A 23,928-nucleotide genomic window follows, 5' to 3' on the forward strand; every position below is an offset into this window, starting at 1 on the left:
AGCTAACTTTTTTCATGTGTGTTTGACTGTAGTTATCATGGTTTGTAAGTCCATTTGTATATTTCCTAAAATTAAAAGATTTTTTTAAAAATAGTACACTTGATGAGGCATTGTCTCCAGTGATTTAGAAGAAATTACATTCTTCCAAAATAACACATGGAAGAACATTTCATCTAATTTCTGGGTTTGTGATTTAAAAGAAATGGCTCAGTGATGATTCTCTAAGATCTAAATCCCTGAGATCATAGAGGTGTGCATAAATCCTAGATTTTTTTCTTAGGAGGTAGCTTCTATATCCTCCTTCCTCTCTCTCTCTCTCTGTCTCTCTCTCTCTGTCTCTATCTGTCTCTCTCAGTCTCTCTCTCTCTTTCTCCCCCCCGTTCCTCTGGCCTCCTTTTCTGAGATGTTCTTGGTATGAGGAAAGAAAAATATGCAACATGGACTCCTTGTATATATATAAACATCTTGATATTATAAAAAGTGCTTGAATTCTGAGCAGGAACTTTCCTGGAGACTTTTAATAACAGTTGCAGGATTTTCAGGTGAGATGACTTGTGGTAATTTTCTCTTGCATGGGAGAGACTGAGGTCCTGAAAACTCTGACACATTAATCTCATTGTGTAGTTCAAACACCATAATATCTTTTGTGATCATATGTCCATTTACCAAGGATTCTTCTTCTTAAGCTGGGCTCCTTCCTCCTTCACGGGTATCATTCTGATTTCTGCTCTGAGAATATCCACCATGCACATAGCATAGTACAGACATTCTAAAAATTCTAAAACTGAAGTAATAAGACACAAAAATAGCCTCAGTATCTCAGCATCTTGTAGAGAGAAGAGGAGAATAATATGGATAAAGTAATAGCTAACATGACATAAAATGTTATAATGTCTCTAGGTCTGCCAAAAATGGGGTAACTCTTGCTTGAGTAAAAAGTAAAAATTTTTATATTGGTTTTGATCAAATGCTCTAAATATATGAAGTCTTCTAATTAGTAGACCCCTAAGACAGGATACTCCAGGTAAACAAAATGAAAAATGAAATAAGCCAAGCATAAACAAGCATCTGTTGTTCATGGTAGACTAAGAATTTTGTCATAATTAAAGAAGGCTGAATGTGGGAAATAACAAAGTTAAAGCTTCAGGTAAAATCAAGCAGAGACAATTAGATTTGACAGATTAGGTAATAGGGAAAAATTGAAGTCTTTGGAGCATTATATTGTCATAATAACTATACTGTTTAAGGCATGAAGAAATCAGTGGCCTCAGTATAAGGTAGGAACATATCGGGGAGGTGATCTGTGTACTGGTAGCAGTTTAATATCTCTACCATGCCTACCAACCTGAGAGGAGGAAAGGGGAACTGTAGTGAGCCAGATAGTGATGAGAAAGGAAAGGGGGAGAATCTGAAGAATGTATTGAAGAGCCATAGTTAGTGAATTAAAATAAAGGCAGTCAAAAGGAGACTATGGAAAGAAAAGTGAGCCTCCCATTTGTCTCACACTGCTCCAACTTGCCTTTTGATGGCCAGATCTGTCTTTGTTCAGAGTCTTAGAGGCTTCATATTCATATAAGGATTTCCAACTCATGTTGAGTAGTCATAGAATTAAAAATTAAAAAGGTGAGTAAACATTTTTTATGCTCCATAATGCCAGACTTGGAACCAAGTATTTTAACATTGTTTTCTAATCTAATCTAAGTTACAAGTTTACACTTCTAAGCCTATAAAAATGTCCAAACTAAGGCATCTAGGTAAAAAGATACTTTAACTCAAGGAAGGTTGATAGGTAAGTAACACCTCTGTCAGGTGGGAAATCACTTAGCTTACATCTGTGAGCCCTTCACTTGTGGGATCCATGGCTTTCCATCTCTGTTCCTCACTTTGCTTCTCTGGGACTGGATTTCATCTCCCAGCTGGCCTTGGCTCTCTCCATATCTGGCTTGCTTAACATCTCATAGCAATGTCAGCTGGGTTCTAAGCATCTCCAAACATGTATGTCTCTGTTCTCCAAAGGTCAGCACCTGTGTAAACTCTGTTCTGAAGTTTCTGTCATCTCTGTTGTTCCTGAGATTTCTCCAAAATGTTTCCCCTTTTGAAGTGTCTAGTAAACTAATCAAGACCCACCTGGAATGGGTGGTGTCACATCTTCATTGAATCAAAAGGTCACACTCACATTTGGGTGTGTCACATCTCTATGGAGATAATCTGATCAAAACTTTACAAGCTATGGTATTGAATCAAAATTAAAAGAAATGGCTGCCCTTGCAAGACTGGAAACATGGATTCAAACATGGCTTTTCTGGAGGCATAAAACTTTAAATCAGCAGAAGCAATTTACATTCATTTTTATATTAATGCTGTTAAAAGCAACAACCTTCAGAATGATGAAACTGTGAAAACCATGTTTTCTACACTTTAGCTAGGATAATCTTCTTAGTTCTACATCCAGCACACCACTCACTAACTATGCAACCTCAGACAAGTTTCTTAACTTATAAATGCTTGTTTCCCTTTGTGAAATATGAGCTACTTGTTTTATACTTAATGATGTTTTCGAGATCTAATTTAATTAATATATTTAAACTTTGGAGCATAATGTCTGACACATGGTAAATGTTTTATATAAGTATATGAGTATAATTAATACTTTTATTTTTTATTGCCATTATATTAGATACTCTCCAAAAACAATCATGATGTTAGTTCGAGGAAATCAGTGTGCTGAAGTCATATTCATCCTCTTGGGCTTCTCAGAGTATCCTGCCTTCTGGGTGGCCCTTCTTTCTGTCTAACCATCTGTGTATAGTCAGTGTGGTGGGGAATTTGGGCATAATCATGATTAACAAGATCCATCCAAAACTTAACATTGCCACATATTTTTCCACAGTCAGTTGTCCTTTGTGGATTTCTGTTATTCCATTATGGTTGCACCCAACTCTTGGAGAACTTGATTGTGGAAGACAGAACCATCTGCTTCACTGGATGTATCATGCTGTTCTTGTTGTTTTGTATATTTGCAGTGACAGAAACATTCGTGTTGGCCTATGGCAGATTTTTGGCTATTTGTAACCTTCTGTTCTACACAGTCATCATGTACCCAAAGCTCTGTGTATCCTTAGTGTCTAGACTCTACACAAAAAATAAAAGACAAAAATCTTTCCCCACCTGTGCCTCCCACCTCACAGCCATCACCATTTTCCATGGGACTGTACGCATGGGACATAGTCTCTTACCTAACACTGGCCTATTTTCTCCTAGAATTGTCTTTCTATGGGTCTAACATCATAAACAGTTTTGCCTTTGTCACTGTCTTCTGTTCTGAATGACACATCAGCCAAATGCATTGTTACTTCCATATTCACTGAAATGAATAGTTTTGGCATCATCCCCACTTCTTATATTTTCATTTTTGTCACTGTCAAAAGAATGCCTTTTGTTGGTGGGTGATAAAATCTTTCTCCAACTGTGCCTCCCACCTTACAGCCATGACCATTTCCCAAGGGACTGTCCTGCTCTTCTACTGTGTCCCCAGTTCCAAATGCTCAGGGCTCATTGTCAAAGTAAGTTCTGTGTTTTATGCAGTGGTGATCCCATGCTGAACCCTTTGATCTGCAGCCTCAGTAACAAACATGTAAAGGAGAATGTCAGAAAGTTAATGAGACAGCCAATGAATATTTGTTGAAAATTTGTTCATTTCTAAAGGAATCTAGTGATTATACAATATTTCCAATAGAGATGATGATTCAATTTGTTTTATTGGTTTTATCTGGCCAAATTTTAAGTGTTTTGTAACAGACCATGTATCTGATCATTTAATTTCTACTAACTTCAATGTTTAATGAAAGAGCATTGAATCATGTATGAAATAGCTCAAGTGTAGTGGATTGAACAACATCTCCAGAAAATACCTTGTCCGTTGCAATGTCAGATTGTGAACGTTTTATGAAGTTGGACCTTTGCAGATGTAATTAAGGTAAGGATCCAGATGAAATCATGGGGAATCATTGTGTTAGATGGAAAAGGATATACAGAGACACAAGGGAAGAGGGCCTTGTGGAGATGCAGGCAGAGATGAGAGTTAGGCTGTTACAAGCCAATAAACACCAAGAGCAAATAGGAGGTGGAAGAGGCAAAGAAGGCTTCCTCACTCTAGAGCACATTGAGAGAGTGCAGCCCTGCTGGTAACTTTATTTCAGACTTTGGAAACAGAAGTGTGAAAGAATAACATTCTGTTGTTTTAAGTCACCAAGTGTGTGATAATTTGTTATGACTACCCTAGGAAACTAATACAGGAATTAAATTTTGGACCAGAAAATCCTAATTTCTCTCATATTGACATTGATATTTTACATATTCTTCCATCCCACTTAAGCAATGAGAATGTTGCAGCTATTTCTGGACTCTCAGATTTATTCCTTTTATCTATCTATCTATCCATATCTCAGCACCACATGATTTTGAATACTGATTTCTGATTTCAAAGGCCACTCTGTCTCATTAGTGCTCAGCTGGTGACTGGAGAGATATTTCTTAAAATGTCTGGAAAAAGAAAAAAAATTGTCCTAGTCTTTCCAGATGACTTTCACATGTGTTGATCCATACTGTGAACATTCAGCCTGGCTTGTGCTGGACTTGAACAGCAGCTTAAGTATGAGGGGTCAGAGCCTTCTCAGGTCTTTCCTGACATGCATCTAGACTTATGCAAGCACATGGCGTTCTATATTTTTAGAAATACATCTGAGCTTTTCAAAGCATTTCATGGCCCACCTTTTTCTCACATTTTTTGTTGTTGGTGGTGGTGATTTTGGAGGTCTATTGTATCTCCCAACTGAGGTCCATTTCCACAAGCAGCAGTAACTAATACACTTGCCTTTAGATATTTTCATTCAATGGATTGCCAACAGCACTGCAGAAGTCCTGGAATATGTGACATCTGAGTAAGCTCTTTGAACCAGCTTCCAGGGAGCCACCAGACAGGTCAGAACAAACAACCACCGTTCTTTGAGAATGAGGTCTATTCTGCTATCTTTTGTACCATTGTCCATACAAAAACATTGGCTTTTCTCTTCAAGGCCACTGTTGAGCTATAGAGTGGGAAATAAGAACAGGGCAAGCTAAAGTAGCACAAAGCTCTCAATTCTTACTAAGATTCAACTATTTGTTCTTAACAAAGCATTCTCCTCCTTGCTTCAAGTTTTTCATTTGCTTTCAGAGTTCTAAAGAAAGTTGACTTTAACAGGTTTTGCCAGTTTACTTCTGCTTTTGTGGGAGGGATGGACTTTCTATGTTCCCTGATTGCAATTTTTTTTTAGAAGTAGGTATAGATTTATTGGGACTTACAAACAGGAGAAGTTCTCCCATGGAGGTCGATCTCGAGTTTAGTGCTCCACAAGGAATAGGAGTGTGGGGGGTGGGGAATGTGATTTTAGAACAAATACATTCCATATAGTATGAGAACCTTGGGTTTCTAGCATAACCATTAAAGGGGCCTAAATTGTGATTTTTACTGAAATTGGTATTTAAGACTAAGATCCAATCGACGCTGTTTTTACATCCATGGTTACATTCCTCCCCTTGTGGGGAGATTGTTTACTTTCTTGACCTTTGTCCTTGGCTAAGGCAGGTTTATTATGGACTGTTTAGGAGGGGCCGGGGTCCTAATAGGGAAGGATATGTTCAACCACAGTGTCTTATTTTCGTGTTTTGTCTGTGTGTGCATCTGGGTGTGTGTTTGCGTGTTGGGATGTAGTTAGAGAAGGGAAATTTTAATTCCAATCTTGAAGGAAATGGTGTTTTAGGATTGGTTGCAAGATAGCAGGTCAAGATTTTAGGAAAAGTCCTAGCATGAAGGAGGCTATTACCATAGACAAATTACACTGCACAGTGTATAAAGGAGAATATTATGGCTACAATTGGAGGATCACTGCTTTAAGATTCCATTCTTCTTTGCCTTGAAGGAATATATCTTTAATTTCTCTTGAAGTTGCAAATGGTTCAAAAAGAGGCAAAGTCCAAGAACAATGGTTCCAACTTATTTTTAGCAATAGAATGTTATCTTCAAACAAAATCTTATCCCAAAGTGCAAAATGTAAACAGATAAAAAACTGAGTTACCCTGGTTACAAGGGTGATAAGGTGGCCTTTTCCTCATGCCCATTCCTCAGAATTCCTAGGGCTCCATGGAGTGCAGCCTGCAAACCTTGCCCTAGAAGAAGAAAAGCAGAGTGATCCCTTGGTCTTCTTTCTTGATTAAAATAAACTGACCTTGCCAGGAGAAATTGCATTTAGAAGTTTGTGCCAGAAAATTAAAAGGATCGACAATATCTAGTGTCATTGTCGATCCTTTTAATGGGAAAGGAATGGGAAAGTGGGCATTCTTCAAGCACTGTTGATGAGAATAAAAATTGGTGCAGCCGTTTTGAAAACAATTCATCAAAATTTTGAATACACAAGTCTGTACTTCACTTCTAGAAATATATCTTCTAGTAATACCCATATATTCTCACAAAAGTATGTGTACAAGTATTTCCATCATTTACAAGACTATAAGATCAGAAACAACTTAATGAGAAGAATGGTTAAATAAATTACACTACATTCATACAATGGTATATTACACAGTCATTAAAGTGATGGGGGAGAGTTATGCATACTGATATGGAAGGGATGTCTCTAATATACTATGAAGTGAAAGCAAAGCTGCAAAAGAATATATGTAAGTTGATAAACTTTTTTTTTTTTTTTTGGTATGGGCAGGCACTGTGAATCAAACTCAGGTCTCCGGCATGGCAGGTGAGAATTCTGCCTGCTGAGCCACTGTGGCCTGCCCTGAGACCACCGTGGCCTGCCTGATAAACTTTTTTATTTTATTTTATTTTATTATTTTTTTATTAATTAACAGAAAAAAAAATAAAAGAAATTAATCCAACATTTAGAAATCATGCCATTCTACATATGCAATCAGTAATTCTTAACATCATCACATAGATGCATGATCATCATTTCTTAGTACATTTGCATCAGTTTAGAAGAACTAGCAACACAACAGAAAAAGATATAGAATGTTAATATAGAGAAAGAATAAAAGTAATAATAATAGTAAAAACAACCAGACAGACAAAAACAAACAAAAAACAAAACAACAACAACAACAAAAAAAAAAAACCTATAGCTCCGATGCAGCTTCATTCAGTGTTTTAACATGATTACTTTACAATTAGGTATTATTGCGTTGTCCATTTTAGAGTTTTTGTATCTAGTCCTGCTGCACAGTCTGTATCCCTTCAGCTCCAATTACCCATTATCTTACCCTGTTTCTAACTCCTGCTGGACTCTGTTACCAATGACATATTCCAAGTTTATTCTCGAATGTCTGTACACATCAGTGGGACCATACAGTATTTGTCTTTTAGTTTTTGGCTAGACTCACTCAGCATAATGTTCTCTAGGTCCATCCATGTTATTACATGCTTCATAAGTTTATCCTGTCTTAAAGCTGCATAATATTCCATCATATGTATATACCACAGTTTGTTTAGCCACTCATCTGTTGATGGACATTTTGGCTGTTTCCATCTCTTTGCAATTGTAAATAACGCTGCTATAAACATTGGTGTGCAAATGTCCGTTTGTGTCTTTGCCCTTAAGTCCTTTGAGTAGATTCCCAGCAATGGTATTGCTGGGTCGTATGGCAATTCTATATTCAGCTTTTTGAGGAACCGCCAAACTGCCTTCCACAGTGGTTGCACCATTTGACATTCCCACCAACAGTGGATAAGTGTGCCTCTTTCTCCACATCCTCTCCAGCACTTGTCATTTTCTGTTTTGTTGATTATGGCCATTCTGTGGGTGTGAGATGATATCTCATTGTGGTTTTGATTTGCATTTCTCTAATGCAATTTTTGCTGACATTTCTCTTTAAGAAGGAACAGTGCAAAAATAAGAAAAAAATTCAAGAATGAGCAACAATTATTTTAGGAAGGCAAAGAAGATACAAAAGATAGATTATAAGAATCTCTGAGGACGAGAACTAAAGCAAGACATTAAGAAAATGCTTCAGGGGATGTAGTACCCACAAAAAGACTTGTGGCTTCAGTTCTGCTGCCTTACACCAATAGCTTGACTGACTCAACTGACAGAACCTTATCTGAAGTGCAACAAAAAAGGAGCTTGGATCACACAGCCCATTCATAACAGCCATCTGAAGTGCATAGTAAGAGGGACAAGAGAGAAAGTAGATATATGGAAAGGCAAATGTAAAATAATGAACAATACTAGGCATAATACCTTTTCAAAAATGTCTTAAATTTATGGATGAATTAACAAAATTTATTGTTCTATTCTTCACATTTTCTAGAACCCACCTAAATATACAGATCTTAATTACTGCATATCACCATCTAGGTAAAACTAAGTGATTATTCTGAACTTTACTTCTTAAAGCAATCGATTAACAGAGATTCTAACATTTTAGTGATCGTAATTGACATCAAAATTCCTTCTTTAATCTACATGTTATTGGGTCCTATTCTAGCACTAGTGATCTAGGAAATCTTATTTGGACCTGGGAATCTTCATAACCCCAAATCCAGTCAATTCTGGTATAGATGATGTAGGGATTCCCCTCTGAATAATTCTGTTTTAGCTTGGCTTTATTAATTCCAGAGGGCATTTTAATGATGTACAATTAAAGCCTGGTAGTCAATTTCACTTTTCAAATTTTATGTGTAACTACAAGGAAGTTCTAGTCATTAAAGAGGGTAAAATATACCCTGTATTTTCCTTAATTACTTGGTTTGAGGCTTGTGAAGAATGAGTTGCTAGTGATTCTCCAAGGTCTGAGTCCCAAAGGCTGTAGATTTAAGTATAAGATCCCTGATGCCTCAGTTATATTCACCTTACAGAGAAACAGGAGGTGGTAGCCTGTTTCTCTGTATAGGTAAGTTGCTTCAGATTTTCTTTGAAACAGTGAATATATGATTTTTCTGATACAATAACTGGGGTCTTTAATTTTTCTTTCTGTGTTGTAATGAGCTGAAACTGGACCTAATCACATTAAATAAGAAGTTGATACCCTAGAAATAATTGTTTTTATTATCTGCTAACAATCATTTCAGAAAGAATAGAATAAACTTTTCACCTAGAAAAGGATATTTATCATATCTTATTCATAACATCTTTAGTGGGTGTGTATAAACTTTCATAAGAATTGGCTCTGTGTGCTACAATACATATAAAAGATAAGCTTGTGGCTAGTATTGCTAGAATTTTGTCTAGTAAGCTTGGCATCCAATATATATATATATATTTTGAGAATCCACTACCTTCCTTAGTTAATATCAACTCCTCAGCAACTAATATATTTAAAGAGAGAAGTAACCTTTATGGAAATGAAAAGGTGTTAATGGGCTTGCTAAATTTTCTTCCTATGTTATATCATCTTATCTTATTCTTTTAAAAAAAGCATATTCGCTTAAGGATTTTATTTTATCCAAGTACATAGGGGAAACACAGTTGCAGTATATATTTTTTTCCTTGAGCAATTGTTTCATATTTCTTCAAATAATCCTTTACTAGTTTATGTATTTAAGTACAAACATTTGCTCAGTGTAATATATGCAAATGTTATGCTGCTAGCTAACAGATATAAGGTGAAAGATACAATATTTAAAAATGTTTCCCCTATACACCACAACTAAGTTTTTATTTTTTCATGAAAACACAAAGTGCAATGGAAATTCAAATTTGTTTTAGAGATTCAGTTTGGTTTCGAATATGTACAAAAAATTGTCTGGAATGAGGCCTGGTCTTCAGGAAGGAAACTCACTCCAATAGTTCCTCTTTTTCTTTTTCTTTATAGAAAGTCATTATGTATTTACTTTTCACCCCCATAAATCTCTTTGGCAGGAACAACTCTGTCCCATCCTCTTCCATTAAAGCAATTGTGGTGATGGCTGAAAGAAATCAGAGTGTGGAGGCCACCTTTTCCCTCTTAGGGTTCACAGATTTCCCAGAGCTTCAGATTCCTCTCTTCCTGGTATTTCTGTCTATGTATATTATCATTGTCTTAGGGAATCTTGGGATGATAGTAATCATAAAGATTAACCCCAAATTTCATACCCCTATGTACTTTTTCCTCAGTCACCTTTCTTTTGTTGATTTTTGTTACTCTTCCATTGTCACTCCCAAGCTACTTGAGAACTTGGTCCTGGCAGATAAAACCATCTTCTACTCCAGTTTCATGCTGCAGTTTTTCCTGTCCTGTACTGCTGTGGTGATGGAGTCCTTCCTGCTGACTGTGATGGCATATGACCACTTTGTGGCCATCTGTAACCCTCTGTTTTATGCAGTGGCCATGTCACAGAGGCTGTGTGCCCTGCTGGTAGCTGGGTCCTATCTCTGGGATATGTTTGGCCCCTTGGTGCTCCTTTGCTATGCTCTCCATCTAAACTATTATGGTCACAATGTTGTCAACCACTTTTTTGTGAATATACTGCTCTCATTGCTGTCTCGAGGTCTGATACACATGTTCCACATTTGCTGCTCTTTGGCTTTGCCACCTTCAATGAGGTGAGCACTCTACTGATCATCCTCACTTCATACATTTTTTTTTTTTTTTTAGAGAGAGGGAGGAAGGGAAGGAAAGACAGAGAAGGAAGGAAGGATGGAAGGAAGGAAGGGAAACATCTTTAAACATTTTCTTGTTTTATTATATTTTGTTTGTTTGTTTGTTTTTTACATGGGCTGGGGCCGGGAATCGAACCGGGGTCCTCCGGCACGGCAGGCAAGCACTCTTGCCCGCTGAGCCACCACGGCCCGCCCCACTTCATACATTTTTATTCTTGTGACTGTACTGAAATTCCATTCTGCCAGCAGGTGTCACAAAGCCTTCTCCACTTGTTCCTCCCACCTGACCGCCATCACCATCTTCCATGGGACCATTCTTTCCCTCTACTGTGTGGCCAACTCCAAGAACTGCAGGCAAACTGTCAAAGTGGCCTCTGTATTTTACACAGTGGTTAATCCCATGCTGAACCCCCTGATCTGGAGCCTGAGGAACAAAGATGTGAAGGATGCCTTCCAAAAGTTAGTGGAATCAAAAGAAATATTTCACTGAACCAGCCTCAGAAGTTGTTCTTCGTCCCAATGAGCCAGAGACTACATTACTTTGTGAGATGTATTAAACAGAAGACTGTGATTTTAATAGGTTGTGAACTGATAATTTCAAATTATGTGATGATGCCAGAAGTTTAATTCTGTGATACAGCCCATAGGACTTTGATCCATAAAGCATCTATTTCTTCAAATTCTTTAAAAGCAAACGAATACAAATACCATAAAAGAAAACAGCTGATAAAAGTAGATATTCTTATAAATAAATAATAATAACTTATATTTCCTCAATGCTTTCTTCATGACAGGCACTGAGATAACTTCTAACAAGTGTTATCACATTTAAGGCCCAAAGTGGTATATGAAGTCAGGTAATATTAATATCTTGTTTTACATAGGAGGAATCAGAACCTAGGAAATTAAATACATTGCCCACTGTTTTACAGATAGTAAGTTACAGAACAAGGTCTCAGAGAAGGATTCATTCCAAGATTTTATTTCTTAATGCAATTTAACCACAAGTCTGGGGTATAAATAAACACCTTTGATTCTACATGATATAATGAATGATTGTTTGTGCATGAGGAGATTTTGAAAGAATGATGATTGAATTCAGAAAGAATGTTTTGAGACCCACCTTCCAGAAAGAGAAGTGCATGTTCCAGGACTAGAAGCTAAGCAAAAATCAAGTTCAGTTGACTGTGGAAAGGATCTTGAATTCAGGATAGAAAGTGAAAATTACCATACAATAAAATATCATGGTGATTCCATGAAAAGTCTATTTAGTTAACGTGGCTGGAAATAGGGAAGTGCACCATGTGTGGTAGACAAGTGAACCTAATTCATATTGTGATAATGACAGGACCCTTCTTTCCTATCCATTGCTCATGAGGCTCTGGTACTTACTTTTATTCTTCTCTGATTTTACCAATACTAGTAGTAGTAAGAACTTTTATGTGTCAGGCACCATACTATATGGTTTATAAGCATTTTTTATTATTTGACCCCCACAAAAATGAATTTGTATTTGTAAATGGAAATCCTGAAGTTTAAAATGTTGCCCCAAGCTTTGTTATTAAGACAATCTAAATCTAAATTCAAACCCTGGTCCATATGACATGAAGGTGGGCACACCTAATTACTAGGATCTGTGGACTTGGCTGTTACAATGAATTTAGATTTCCTAACTTCTGGATAGGGAAAGTAATGATTCATGTGCTTTTTGTAAAAATGGAATATAATAGTCAACATAAAAATTCTCATGACAATGCTTAACTGGTATAGTTTACTTCCTGAAGTAGGTAACACTTTGCCAATACATAACAGGTACCCAGCTAATATTTGCAGAATTAAATCAGTGATGTCACCATTTCCCTGAAGAGCTGTTTTAATCATGTGTTGAGAGGTATATGTATTAATTAATCTCCATTCAGGATTTTAGCTGTAAAGTGACTGAATCTATGACAGAATGAGAAGGTCTCAGTGATATTTTTCAGAATTTCTGATCAACAGATGTGTACTCTTTTTTGATGTATCCAAACATTAGCCTATAAACTGATATAGGACCACACAGAGCATTCACTATCTGTAGTGGAATTTTATAAATGATGCTGCTGCTTTTCATGATATTAAATATTAAGGAATGGCACACACTTTGACATAATGCTTTTCATTTTCTGGTGTTGAAATATCTGCTCTTGAGTAAAGTCATTAATCAGTAGAAGACAGTTGTATTTATTTTTGCATGAGTATAATTGATTAATTGATTAATTAAAGTTACATTTTAGTATTCTTAACTGGTTAAATAAGAAGTTAGGAGAAGTTTGTTGTGAGCCAAAAGTTATTTTGATAATGAAATGGATTATATCCCAACAGCTAGGCATGAGTCTTCTAATAACCCTGTATGAAGATGTCAAAACTGTTGTAGGTAATGCAATGCCTTGTCTTCTTCTTGTTCTCAGTGTCTTCACACAATTCTGTTTCATTTGAGGATTCTTTTAAATGAATCTATTTAAACTGTCATCACAGAGTCAATAAATCCTATGACTGAGGGTGTTGGTTTCTCACTTAATTGAGTATGTGGAACAGAGTTACTTAGAGGATGCTGTTGGCTCACTATAGGAAAGGGCTTTCTGATTTATTAATGCATATGGTAACGACAGACTCCCCATTAAAGTTATTTGATTCACTTGTCATTGGTGATTTTCAAACACTGTAAGAGGCAGTGAGTCTTTGTTGGGAGATATAGATGGATGTGCTGAGTGATAAAAAGAGGAATAGTTTTTTGACACCTTCATTACTTACCATCCTGAGGTTCTGTGAATTCTATGAAAAGGTTTCCTAGCACTTGAGACAGTAATTTCATTTGTTCAGGAGTACACAGGACAATCATGGTTACACTTGTTCTGCAGATGATGGCATACAGGTTTAAGGAAACTGTAATTTCCACAAGTTCATTTAACTGCAAATGATTAAGTTAAGGTAGTAACTTAACCCTTTGGGTCTAAATTAAGTGCCTTTTCACTGTACTATTTCTGAGGCTGACAGTTTGAGAATTCAAAAAAAGTAATATTGCACTCCAGAAAAAATGACTAATGGGCACATTTCAATACCTAGAATATGACTGGATAGTACTGACTCCAAAATATGTACTCCCAGTGTTACTGGGCATGAAAATCTCCTCAAGTTTTCTGTTCTCTAATTCATAGCTATTAGTTCCAAGGTGAATGCAATAAATCATTAGGTGGGGATATTGAGGAATCATTTTTCAAACTGTCTAAACAAAATTTTGCATGAAAGAATAAGCAAACACAAAATCTAGGGGAAAAACCCTAGAAGTTAAAGCAAATTAGAGCAGAAAGGCTAAATCTTATAAAATGCAAAATAAATGATAAGGTTCTTAACATTAAAACAGTGTCATATTGGGAAAAATAAGTAATCATATGAAATAAGATAAAATTGCATCTGTTCTTTATTCTACATACCAAATAAGAATTCTAGAAAATAGAGGTTAAAATTTAGATTGCCAATATACCAAAACTTCATGGAGAAACAACAGAAAAGAAATTAAAATGACAAATGAATAGCTGTGAAGAAATCATTATGTATCACACATAGTGAAAAGTAAACAATTGGGTGCATGGGTGGTTCAGTAGTTAGAATTCCCCCCTTTCATGCAGGAGACCCAGGTTTGATTCCTGGACTGTGCACCCCCCAAAGAAAAAGTAAACAACTAACATTCCTATAGAAAAACAGACATTTGATTAAGTAGTCCCATAAAAAGGATACAAATTAGCCCTTAAATATATGAAAAGTTTTTAAACTCATTTATAGTAAAAAAAAGCAAATGAAAACTTCCCTGAGGTATTATTTCTCCTTGTAACAAATTGGCATAAATACAGAAATTTAATGATATATCCTGAAAACAAAGCTGTGAGGGAAAAGATATTTTTATTCATTAGGAGCAAGATTGTAACAAAATACAGTCCCTACATAAAATGACTTTTAACACTTAGAAATATAGAAACACATTTATCCGTTTTTTTAAGCAATCACAGATCTAAGAATCTGTTCTAAAGAAAGAGTCACAAAAATATGGAATAACATATTAACAAGCACTATTTATAAAAACAAGATAGATAAATTCAATATGAAAATTGTTGAATAGTCTATGGGTCACAGTAAAGCGCTATATAACTGCAATAAAAGAAAGAGGATGATTTCATATAATGTTCCATGATCTACTCTTAAGAGAAAGAAGTCAGGAGGCAGAAAACTGTTTAAGATATAGCAAATTGGGCGGGCCGCGGTGGCTCAGCGGGCAAGAGTGCTTGCCTGCCATGCCGGAGGACCCCGGTTCGATTCCCGGCCCCAGCCCATGTAAGAAACAAACAAATAAACAAAATATAATAGAAATAAAGATGTTTCCCTTTCTTCCTCCCTTCCATCCTTCCTTCCTTCTCTGTCTTTCTAAAAATAAAAAAAAAAAAAAAAAAGCAAATTTCACAAAACAAGTAAAAAAATAATAAAATAGGAAAGTAAGGATGACAACTTGCAAAATAGTTTTGAATTTAGAAAAAGGTAACATTTACTTCATGGAAAAATAGATTTATATTAAAAAGTAAAGGAAAGGGCGGGCCGCGGTGGCTCAGCGGGCAAGAGTGCTTGCCTGCCGTGCCGGAGGACTCCGGTTCGATTCCCGGCCCCAGCCCATGTAAAAAACAAACAAACAAACAAAATATAATAAAACAAGAAAATGTTTAAAAATGTTTCCCTTTCTTCCATCCTTCCTTCCTTCTCTGTCTTTCCTTCCTTTAAAAAAAAAAAAAAAAAAAAGTAAAGGAAAACAATCTCTATCAACTGAAAACAAATACAAATAAAAGATGTGTATGTTGTATAATGCCTACATAGTGTAAAGCATTTCTTTAAAAGACATTTAATACAGTATGACTGTGCCTCACTCTTAAATAATGATTATTTTAGTATAAAGTAGATAAATAATGATATAAATGAAATTGAAAGCAATTTTGTCCACATAAGAGAAGAGTTACAGGTGTAATATTAAAGGAAGTATGTTCGTAGTGGCTTAGAGTCATGTGCCCCAGAAAAACATGTCCTTAATCAGGACCCATTCCATTGGTTGTGAACCCATTGTAAGTAGTATCTTTTGGTGAGGTTATTTCACTTAAGGGATAGCCCAACTCAATCAGGATGGGCTTTAATCCACTTTCTGGAGGCCTTACAAAGAAGGCCACAGAGAGAGAGAAGCTGTGGAGAATTAAGAAGCTGGGAGTCAAGGGAACCCAATATATTTGCAAAACATGCTTCCTCACTTCATAGTGTGTGTGCTTAAATTGCAAATCACTGTGGGTTTGCCTGATCTCCCTACTTAAATTGACACCTCTATTTAATCTCTTCAGCATTCCTCATTACTGGAAAATAATTACATATTCATTTTAGGTATTTTTCGTTCAATTTGATGATGGAAGGAACATTCCCTCTCTTTCTCCCGAATACCTAAGATAGTGCCTGACTTATTGTAAACCTATCACAAATATTTGATTAATGCTGAATGAGTCCTCATTATGGACTCAGCCTCTTTTCCTTGGTTCCCATACCAGAAACAAAGTGCATGAAGTAGAGACTGTTTTAATACTGATTAATGCTTGCATATTCTTTAGTCTATGTTCAATAGGGATGACCATTACCACAAAGGGATTATATATCCTTTGAGAAAATTTTGAATGCAATTCATTTCTGTATTTGTCTGATATAAATAGCCTATCTTTGCATATAATGGGTATGCAAAATACTTGTTGAATAAATGTACTTGATAAAACCTTTTTTGCACGAATGGATTTTTAAAACAGTTTTATTCTGGTGGTATATAACAAACCAAAATAAAAATATGGGATGTTTCATGAATTTTTGTGTCATCTTTGTGCTGCAGCCATGCTAATCCAATTTTAATATGTATGCCGCCAAAAACAAGCACCATATTGAAACTTTGGTAAGATTATTTCTTGCCAAACTTTTGATAAAGGAGAAGGTTTGAGATATTGGTCTCCATTTGTCTTAATTTGTATGTAATTTGATTTCGGAAATTTAATATTTGTATTTTAATTAACCTGACTAGAGAGAGAAAAATCAAGCAGAATGAACATTTGGTTTTGCTTTGTTTTGACTGACAGTTTCAATAATCACATCCAAAACCAACTTGATTTTTCCTTGTTCTTTGAATTACCTCCTCTCTGCAACTTAAATCCCCAGGCTTTTGGTAGTTTCCCAGGTCCATGGAAGATCTTATTTCTCTTGCAGGAAATATTATTGATAAATTGACTTGATGCTAATTACTGTCTAGGGACTTGAAATAGATCAGTAAACAAATCAAAATAAATTCCTTGCTTTCGTGGGACTTTTTTTTTTCTTTTTTTACATGGGCAGGCACCAGGAATCAAACCCGGGTCCTCTGGCATGGCAGGCAAGTATTCTTGCCTACTGAGCCACCGTGGCCCACCGTTTCATGGGACTTTTATTCTAGCAGGAGGAAACACAATGTATGATAAATGCAATAAAATAAGTTTGAAGATTATCATGTATTTTAAACATTAATGTTGGGTAGTAGGATAGCCTCTGCAACACAGAAGTAGGTTCATGGAACTGTGAGTTATTTAAAGTGTATATTTGAGCAAAAACTTAGAAGAAGAGCATTCCAGTCAGAAAAAAAACACTAGTAGAAAGGATGATAAGGAGAAAGGTACTTCTTTTTCAAGGAATTTCAAAGAGGTCAGAAAAGACAGAAAGGGAAACAGCAATAAAATACAATAGAGAATTAACAGAGACTAGACCATTTATCCAACTGAGTATTTATTATCATAAAAACCTCAGCTTTAACTCTTTTTTCTCTTTATTTTTAAAACATTTTTTGTGTGAAATATAATATATATACAAAAAGGCAATAAATTTCCAAGTACATTTAACAACTATTTTTTCTTCCAGCTGCTCCAAGACACAGGAGACCAAGAGAAATATCCACATAATGAATCAGCAGTCATGCTCACTTGTTAAATCCTATCTTCTCCATTATATTCGTCCTTCTCTTTAAACAACACACACACACACATGTATAGGCAATAAATTTCAAAGTACATCTCAACAATTAGTTGTAGAACAGATTTCAGGGTTACAATTTGACAATTTTAGGTTTTTATTTCTAGCTATTCTAAGGTACTGAAGGCCAAAGGAAATATCAGTATAATGATTCAGCACTCATACTCATTTGTTATACCTGACCTTTTGTGTATAACTCTATCATCAACTTTTATCTTTCTCCCATTCTTTAAGGGTATTTGGGCTATGGCCATTCTAACATTTTCACATTGGAAGGGGGTTTCAATAATATGGGATGGGGGATAGACCTGATGTTTCAAAAGGGCTGGCCCCTCTGCATTTCAGGACTTATCTGGTCCAGAGATCCATCTGGAGGTTGTAGTTTTGGAGAGTTAACCTTGGTGCATGAAACCTTTGTAGAATCTTATGTAATGCCCTACATATTCTTTAGGATTGGCTGGAATCATTTTGGTTGGGTTTTAGCAGGTTATGATAGGTAGCAATGTGTAACTGAAGCTTGCATAAAAGTGAACTCCAGTGTAGACTTTTGACTCTATTTGAAATCTCTCAGACACCGATACCTTATTTGTTGCACTCCCCCCCTTCCCCTCAGTATGACATTGTCTATCCTATGGTATGAGGACCAAGTTTATACCTGGGGCTCATCTCCCACACCTCCAGGGAGACTTTCATCCCTGGAAGTCATGTCCCATGTAGGTGGGGAGGGCAGTGGTTTCACTTATCTGCTTTAACTCTTAATAATTCATGAGTGCCTGAAAGCTGGCTCTTTATACTTCTCCAATATGGGTGGTATGGAGAAAGAGTACTATGCCTGGCACATAGTGTTTGATAATGATGACTCCTATGATTACATGCATTTTTATAATTGTGGGACGTTTAGGAGTGATCTTTGGTTAAGGGAAATGACATTAAAATATAAATTGTCTCACATTCAATGTCCCTTACACTGCTAACATTTTCCTCAAACTTTTCTAGTACATACAAATTACATCAGAGAAAGATGATTAATTTTAATTGTCTACTTTGTGGTCTCTGGGGAATAGGGCAATAGAATGTCTCTAGGGTTCATGTCCTAACATTTGTAGCTACAGATCTAGCATTGCATGCCTCAATCCCAACCAAGATTTCCAGACCAAGAGAGATCCTGCCTTTGCCATCAGCAGGTTTGCTTTAAGATTCTAAATATGCACTCTTATTAATTTCAATATAGGGTCTCTAGGACAAAACTTGGGTGAGGAAGAATTCATTCACTAGAATAAGACAATTTTTGGGAGATATTAAGTCATTACAAGAGTTTCATATCTGAACATGCAAGGAACAGAAAGTGGACTCTAAACAGAGTTTTGCATAGAAGTGCTGGCTCAGCTGTGCTCCTAATAAACTGTGCTATTGCCAACAGGTATATGGGTTGGAGGAATAGAAGAGGCCTGAGAGCTTTGCTTCAGTAGCTTTTAAAGGAGTATCAAGGCAGAAATGTATTTGAGGAGAATTGAATAATCAGAGATCAAATGAACTCTCAAATGAAAAAATTAAAAAGAAACTAGCTTTAATTAAGATTATAAAGCCGGGAACAAATGCTGCCTTCTGGTAGCAAAGTGAACATTAAAATATGAAGAAATTATAGGGAAGAAGGTTTTAACTAACGTATTTCCTGGGTGCAGAGATATAGTGAATATTACTGTCAATTTAATACCAGCAGTTGAGACAAAAATAAGCCAGTATATGAAACATATACATTGGTCAAAAATTAATCCTTACATGTCTTAGATAAATGAAACATGATGTTAAGAAAAAAAACACAGCAATTTCAATATCCAGCTGTGTGATGGATTGTCTTTTGAGGCTATCTTTGATTTTAAGCTTTGTGAGTATATGAACATAAGGAATTATTGAGTGTCTCAGTCTTGCATGTGACCTGATATCTTATTGCTGAGACATCAGAAAATTAGCAACAAAAATAACCTCACCAGAACTGACAAAGAAAGAGTTTCCTGGTGTGGTGGGTTCTGACAGGTGCTAGGAACATATTTCATTTTTTATTACTGGTTTCCCATGAAATGTCTCCATGGTGCAGCATTAACTTAACATTTTTCCCCTCCTTAATATGTAATACAGGGACAGAATGAGTATTCTAGGTATCTTGAATGGGAAGAAGAGAGAGAGACCTGGAAAATAAAAGCTGCCAAGTCAAAATGTCTTTATGACAGTATTTCTGGTATGAAATTTTGCTCAATTCCATTCTTATGTGTTTCAACTTGATGCTGGTCTCTGTGCATGTCACAGTTTCACTGGAATATTTAACACAGCTTTTGAGCCTCTAGTTTGCTCAAAATTAAAAAGTCTGCTTATCAACAAAGGAAATCTGGTCACATAAAACAATTCAATATTAATTTGAGTCTATTATAGGGAAGGAGACACATGTCTGGGAGTTTGGTGATCAAGAGCCTAGTCACTTATTCAGGGATTAGTTTTATCTATAAGTCATTGGACAAGTCAAGACTTCTAGCTTCTGTTTTGCTACCTGCATAATGAAGAAATTAGTCTCGATTTTCATGTTTTAATTTTATTATTTCTTAAACATTGAGGAAGAATAGGAACTTAGGAATCCCTGATTTGAAGAGAAATTTCTCTGGGAAAATTAATAAAACATATTTGATATCAAATATGCTGCATTAGATAGAAAAACAATAAGGGGTTAGAGGAACTTAACAATAAAGACAGAAAAGAAAAATGTTATAAGCATATTCATTTTCTATGCTTCATGTGTATCTGTGATAAATGAGTTTAAAAATCACCATTCTTTGTTACTCACTGCAGAGATGGTATAATTGGTCATTGACTTATGCTAAACTTATCTCTTATGAACTGACAATGCTCAAGATCTGAAAGTGTTATATGATGTGTTCAATAAAAATTATCATCAAATAAGTTACAACTCATTTTCCTATACTTTTACATATTAAAAATAGGTAAAAATTTAAATAGTTCAGAACTAGTATTTGTATTACTTTAAGGAAAATAAAAAATGACTGTTTTAAAATTGTAGACATTCAGCATGTTTTGGATAATAAAAACAGAGATTCTGAAAGATGAAAATGATTTGTCATCTTCTGGTATCAGCAAGGGATAGTTAACCAAGTTTCCTATGTGCTGGCCCTCTTTAATGTGTTTTTTTCTTTTATTTTCAGGACGAACATTTCAATTTCAACAAATAGAAAACATGCTATCATCAGAGGGAAATAAAAGTGGGGCCAAATTCACCCTCTTGGGCTTCTCAGACTATCCAGAACTGCAGGTTCCTCTCTTCTTGGTATTTCTGGCTATCTACAGTATTACCTTTGTAGGAAATCTTGGAATGATCATGATCATCAGAATTAACCCCAAACTGCACACACCCATGTACTTTTTCCTCAGTCATCTCTCATTTGTGGATTTCTGCTATTCCTCCGTCACTGCTCCTAAGATGCTGGTGAACCTAGTTGTAGAAGACAGATCCATTTCACTTTTAGGGTGTGTACTACAATTCTTTTTCTTTTGCACCTTTGTGGTGACTGAATCCTTTTTATTAGCTGTCATGGCCTATGACCGCTTTGTGGCTATCTGCAACCCTCTGCTGTACACTGTTGCCATGTCCCAGAAACTCTGCGTCCTGCTGGTGGTTGGATCATATACATGGGGTGTAGCATGTTCCTTGATACTTACATGCTCTGCTTTCAACTTATGTTTTCATGGTCTCAACACAATAAATCACTTTTTCTGTGAGTTCTCCTCCCTGCTTTCTCTCTCCTGTTCTGATACTTATCTCAACCAGTTGCTCCTTTTCATATTTGCCACATTCAATGAGGTGAGCACACTAATCATCATTCTTGCCACCTATGTCTTCATTGTTGTTACCATCCTGAAGATGCATTCACCCAGTGGGCGCCACAAAGCCTTCTCTATATGTGCAGCACACCTGACTGCCATCACCATCTTCCATGGTACCATCCTCTTCCTCTACTGTGTGCCTCACTCCAAAAACTCTAAGCACACAGTCAAAGTGGCTTCTGTGTTTTACACAGTGGTGATTCCCATGTTAAATCCCCTGATCTACAGTTTCAGAAATAAGGATGTCAAGGAAACGGTCTTTAAGATAATGGGCACTAAAGTATTTTCTCATTAAGCATATTATATTGTAATATTTGTTTCTGTCTCGTAAATATATTGTGTTCAAAAAAGTTGCTTTTAAGAATATCTGTAGACAGTGGAACTTTCAAAATAAGAATATAAAAGAATATCTGTAGAAATCAATAAAGAGTTAATGTTTTACAATTAACATTAATTTTAGTTTACCTAGACGTTACTTGACTCTCTTACTTGCTGGAGAAAATCAGTAAACTTAATTTCTATCATTTTTTACTTTTTCACCTACAAAATTAGAATAACATGACATTGTGAATAGTCTGATTGTGAAAATTAAAAGAAAATTAAAATGTCTTGTGGGGCACCTTGAATAATCTAAATAGAAATTCATTTATTCCTCTTCTTTGAAGGTGCTGTCAATATAGTTGTTTCTCCATAAACCCACAAATTTCTCTTATAAAAGTATAAATTGCTGTAAAAGTAATGCATAGTCCTTGCCTTCAAAGAATACAATACCAGTGGCAATTGTAGGTCATATGCGAAAGTGGTTATTGTTTAAAGTAGAAATAACAGTATCATGAGAAGGTTTAGGAGAAGGAAAATTTTAATACATTTAAGGACATTAGAATTATATCTTCCTAAGATATGCTTATTGACTTAGCCTAAGAGAATGGGCAAGATTTTGCGAGATAGATTTCAGTGAGGAAGGAGTTTTTTAAAAGAGAATAGCATGAACAAAATTAAGGAAGTGAGAAGATAATAGTGAATAAATGATACAAAAATTTTTATTGAGTGAATAATATGTAATTATGCACACATGTGTATGTGTGTGTGAAAGAGTTAGGAGTACAGGTTAGTTAAGCATAAATGTAATTTTTGCATTACAAAAGATATTGACTATATCCTGAATGTGTTTTACAAAAGAATTCCAGTGTACCAGTAAAATAAACTGTAATATTCAACACCAGAAGCATAGAAATGGTAGATTGGACCTCAAAAAATCTTGTATGTGGGTGCATGGGTGGTTCAGTGGTTGAATGCTCACCTTTCATTTGGGGAATCTGGGTTCATTTCCCAGGCCATGCACCCTGAAATAAAAATAATTCTTGCATGCATAAAGCAGGTGTGAGTGTTTGACTGAACATGGAACAAATTGAATGAACAATGACCTCAAAGGTGGAACCGTGGAAGCTAAGACCTGAACAGATGAGATCTCATCAGGTCAAGAATGTGCACTCACCTATGTGTGTGGGAAGTTTAGGTTCACCCCTGTGTTTGGAAGATCAGGCCATATGTCCTCATTTTGGGGGGGCAAGCCTTGTTCCCTACTTTTCATGGAGAGTGCTGCCACATCAATGCTTAGAGAAGATGGAGCCTGTGTTGCAATCTCAAGCATTAGAAATATTGGGGACTTCATGTTATTGTTCAGGGAGAACCTGGCCACTGTGTAAGCATTTACAAAGGATAGAGATGCCTCTCCATCAGGCTCTGAGGACAGACATCAATTCTTTGATGATTCTCAGACCTTGAAATCTAATGGAGTTTGCCCCAAATTGTTTGGGACCTGTGATTCCCTCATTTTATCCCTCATTTTATCCTCTACCTTCCCCTTTGTTGTATATTGGAAGCAGATGGCTCATTTACTTGATTTTCAAGTTCACAGTCAGTGGAGAATTGTGTCCCAGAAGAGATGACACTCATAGGCAATATTGATGGCACTTTGCACTTAGCGTTGTTATTGAGATGACTCAAGGCTTTTGGGATATTATGATGGGGAGAATGTATTTTGCATGTGGAAAGAATATGCCTTTTAGAGTCCAGAGGTCAAACTGTGGTGGCTTGGGTTTATGTACCCCAGAAAAACATGTTCTTAAACTTAATCCATGGTTCATAGTGTGGACCATTTTAAATAAGACATATTCAAGGTATTACTTTACATAAAGTATAGCTCAAATGAATCAGGTGGGGCTTTAATCCAGATTATGGAAACTTTTATGGCCAGATTGAAAAACAAACAGAAAAAAAATTCACAGAGTTCAGTCAGAAACTGAAGATCAATGAA

General features: G+C 36.0%; 2 protein-coding genes, 1 long non-coding RNA gene and 1 pseudogene across 9 annotated transcripts in view; 2 read left to right on the forward strand and 2 right to left on the reverse strand.

The window, feature by feature from the left end:
• The window catches only part of LOC143673270 (olfactory receptor 5D18-like), a 72,424-nt gene extending 50,370 nt beyond the window's left edge, over window positions 1-22,054 (forward strand). For all 7 annotated transcript variants that reach the window (XM_077147568.1, XM_077147575.1, XM_077147569.1 and 4 more), the window contains one exon: window positions 20,933-22,054. In XM_077147568.1, the coding sequence (XP_077003683.1) occupies window positions 20,965-21,906 (942 nt within the window). In that variant the 5' untranslated portion in view covers window positions 20,933-20,964 and the 3' untranslated portion in view covers window positions 21,907-22,054. The remainder of the gene's footprint in view (window positions 1-20,932) is intronic.
• LOC143673289 (uncharacterized) lies at window positions 4,370-10,332 on the reverse strand. The gene is made up of 3 exons (XR_013170309.1): window positions 10,147-10,332; window positions 6,117-6,207; window positions 4,370-5,087 (listed from the first exon to the last, which is right to left on the reverse strand). It is a non-coding gene; the product is annotated as an uncharacterized LOC143673289 (long non-coding RNA).
• LOC143673288 (olfactory receptor 5D14-like) lies at window positions 9,566-11,574 on the forward strand. The gene is given in 3 exon segments (XM_077147608.1): window positions 9,566-10,480; window positions 10,483-10,604; window positions 10,834-11,574. Coding segments are annotated over 3 exon segments (1,017 nt in total). The 5' UTR covers window positions 9,566-9,870; the 3' UTR covers window positions 11,119-11,574.
• LOC143673290 (U6 spliceosomal RNA) lies at window positions 16,516-16,608 on the reverse strand (annotated as a pseudogene).
• Window positions 22,055-23,928: the final 1,874 nt, after the last annotated feature.

Source organism: Tamandua tetradactyla, unplaced genomic scaffold, assembly GCF_023851605.1.
Source record: "Tamandua tetradactyla isolate mTamTet1 unplaced genomic scaffold, mTamTet1.pri scaffold_73_ctg1, whole genome shotgun sequence".
NCBI lineage: Eukaryota > Metazoa > Chordata > Mammalia > Pilosa > Myrmecophagidae > Tamandua > Tamandua tetradactyla.